At 38.0% G+C, this 3,165-nt stretch overlaps 1 protein-coding gene across 1 annotated transcript; it reads left to right on the top strand.

Annotated features, from left to right (window-relative positions):
- The first annotated feature begins 438 nt into the window (after nt 1–438).
- On the top strand, nt 439–927 carry LOC125807664 (uncharacterized). Its single transcript, XM_049487399.1, has one exon. It carries the CDS (start codon nt 439–441, stop codon nt 925–927), a length of 489 nt encoding a protein of 162 aa, XP_049343356.1.
- The last annotated feature ends 2,238 nt before the right edge of the window (nt 928–3,165 follow it).

Here is a 3,165-nt window from a genome sequence, read left to right as displayed (position 1 = left end):
TATATTTGAAAAAACAATTTCAAAATAAAGATTAATGAATTCTTGTGTTAAGATAAAGTTTATTCAAGGGAAATTAGTGTAATAAGTGTGATGAACTAAGTCGGTTAAGTTTGTTATTCATTTTATTCTTGTTGATGAATTAGTTATTTTGTTGTTAGTTAGTTAGATTCTAGAACTTTCTTATTGTTGAATCTGTATAAATACACTACATCTTCATGAAATGAAGTTCAGTTTTCATTTCCCCAAATCAGAGTATTCTTCATTTCTTCTCAAAGCTTCAGATCAGCATCAATGGAGAATCAATATTCTCCATCAGTTTTCGTTTAACTCAATATGGTATCAGAGCCGTGACGGTTCTCTTTCACTCTCCGCAGTTCAAATCCTTTTAGTTTCGTCCTTTTTTGTTTTTTTTTTCTCAGTAATCCAACTTCACACAGAATGGAACAGAGCAGTCATCAGGAAGGAACTTCAAATGGCAATCAACCTCCAGTCCCTGTTTCTCTGGATCTAACCAGTGTATTCTATGTTCATCCTTCCGAGAATGCTGGGTCTACTCTCGTCCCTGTCTTGTTCGATGGATCTGGATATCGTTCATGGAGACGAGCTGTTCTTCGAGGCCTATCAGTAAAGAACAAAACAGGTTTCATCAATGGAAAAGTGCAAAGACCATCTACAGATTCAGCCGAATTTCCTCAGTGGGAGAGATGTGATGATATGGTCACTTCCTGGATTCTGAATTTTCTGTCCAAAGATCTCAGAGATAGCCTGCAATATGTAGACAATGCAAGAGAACTTTGGATCGAATTAGAGGACAAGTATGATCAAACTAATGGAGCTAAATTGTATCAACTTCAGCGCGAAATCAATGACCTCAGTCAGGGGAACTTGGACATTACTGGGTACTACACCAGAATTAAGAAGTTATGAGAGGAGCTTAACACATTAGACACAAATTCACAATGCACATGCCTGTGCACATGTACTGGTAAATCGAAAATGCATAAAGCTGAGTTGGATAGGAGACTTATTCAATTCCTGATGGGTTTGAATGAAGTTTACACCATTGTGAGAGGCAGCATTTTGATGATGAATCCATTACCCACTATGGCTCAAACCTTTTCTATTCTTGTCCAGGAGGAGAAACAAAAAGAGGTGAAGCCTCAGAACAGGTTCAATTTGGACTCCACTTCCTTTCATGTGAATGCTGCCAGTACTAGCACAAATTTCAGGACTAACTATGCTTCTAATAGAAACAATGGGGGCAACAACAGGACTCCTAACAGGTCTAATCTCTTTTGCGACCATTGTAAGAAGACTGGTCATATCAAAGAAAAGTGTTACAAGCTACATGGCTTTCCTCCTGATTTCAAGTTTACTAAGGGAAAGAATGCAGGAACAGCAGCTACTGCAAATGGTTTTTCTGAGGAGTTTCTGGAAGATACATGTGACAAGAATCATGAAGTAGGCAAAGGAAAAGGGAAAATGCATGAGCAAAGTCTAACTCAACAACAAATTCATCAGCTGGTAAATCTACTGGAGCACATCCAGATTCCAGGAGGAAGTAACACTGCAAAGGAATTTGGGAACAACTTGAATGGTGGAGCTGTTAACTTTGCAGGTATCTTAGCATGCTACTCTTCAATTAATGACATTGGAAATTTGTCATGTAAATGCCTAAAACTCTCTGTTGACTCTTGGATTATAGACTCAGGGGCCACACACCATATGACCTTCACAAAATCATTACTCACAAACCTCAGACCTTTACCCAGTCCTTTCCTAATTACCCTTCCAAATGGCTATAAAGTAAAGGTGACAGAAATTGGTGATATACATCTGAATCATTCACTCACCTTGTATAAAGTATTGTATGTGCCTAGTTTTAAATTCAACTTGATATCAGTTCATTGTTTGGTTTCTCACCTGAAAGGAAATGTCAGTTTTAATAATTTTTCTTGTTTCATGCAGGGCCCTTCAATGAAGAGCCCTCTGGAGATTGGTAGAGCACAAAATGGACTATACTATCTGTGCTCAAGGTGTCACATTGCATGTTCTACTCCCATTTCTGCATCAGTTTCTACTTCTTCTGCTGCACCTATTTCCAGTTCTTTACCTTGTTTTTCTGATTTTACTACTGTTTGTTCCAATAGTATTTCCCGTAATGCCTTGCATAACACTTCTGGTATAACCACTTGCAATACTACAGATGTAAGATCCACTTGTTTAGGCAATGATAATGTGTTTCCTGCCTGTGTTTCTGATACTGTAACATGCTTGTCTAATGGAAACAATGTTGATCACTTGTGGCATAATAGACTAGGACATGTTCCTTTTGTAAAAATGAAAGGTATTCCTACCATTCCCATAACCTTCTCACCAAAACAACCCTTTATGTGTACTGTGTGCCCTATGGCCAGACAAACCAGACTTCCTTTTCCAACCAAGACCACTGTCTCTAGCACCAATACCTTTGATCTCCTTCACATGGATTTATAGGGACCATACCATGCCTCAACCCACAACAATTACAAGTATTTTTTAACCATAGTTGATGACTTTAGTAGATTAACATGGACTCACCTCCTCAGTTGCAAAACCAACACCCTTCAAACCATAAAATCCTTCATATCACTTGTTGAAAATCAGTTCAAAACCACTGTCAAGTCAATAAGAACTGACAATGGTACAGAATTCACCAATAATGAAACCTTCATGTATTTCCAAGCAAAAGGAATAATACACCAAAAGACTTGTCCCTACACACCACAACAAAATGGTGTAGTGGAAAGGAAACACAAACACCTTCTGGAGGTTGCTAGAGCACTTCTGTACCAATCCAAACTTCCCATCATATATTGGGGTGAATGCATTTTAACAGCTACTTACTTAATCAATAGACTTCCTAATACAATTCTCCACAACAAAACACCCTTTGAAATATTGTACCACCAACCTCCCACCTATTCTCACCTTAGGTCCTTTGGGTGTTTATGTTTCCGTACCATAAAGACTCATAAGGACAAATTTGATCCACGATCCACACCTCACATTTTCATTGGATATCCTTTCAATACAAAAGGCTATAAAGTCCTAGATCTAAGTACCAAAAGGATACATGTTTCTAGGGATGTAATTTTTCATGAGAATGTTTTTCCTTTTGCCTTG

This window comes from Solanum verrucosum, unplaced genomic scaffold, assembly GCF_900185275.1.
Source record: "Solanum verrucosum unplaced genomic scaffold, falcon-dt-bn FXZP01000183.1, whole genome shotgun sequence".
Classification (NCBI taxonomy): Eukaryota; Viridiplantae; Streptophyta; class Magnoliopsida; order Solanales; family Solanaceae; genus Solanum; species Solanum verrucosum.
Note: the sequence above shows the minus strand (reverse complement) of the source record. Positions and strands in the feature narration are given on the sequence as shown.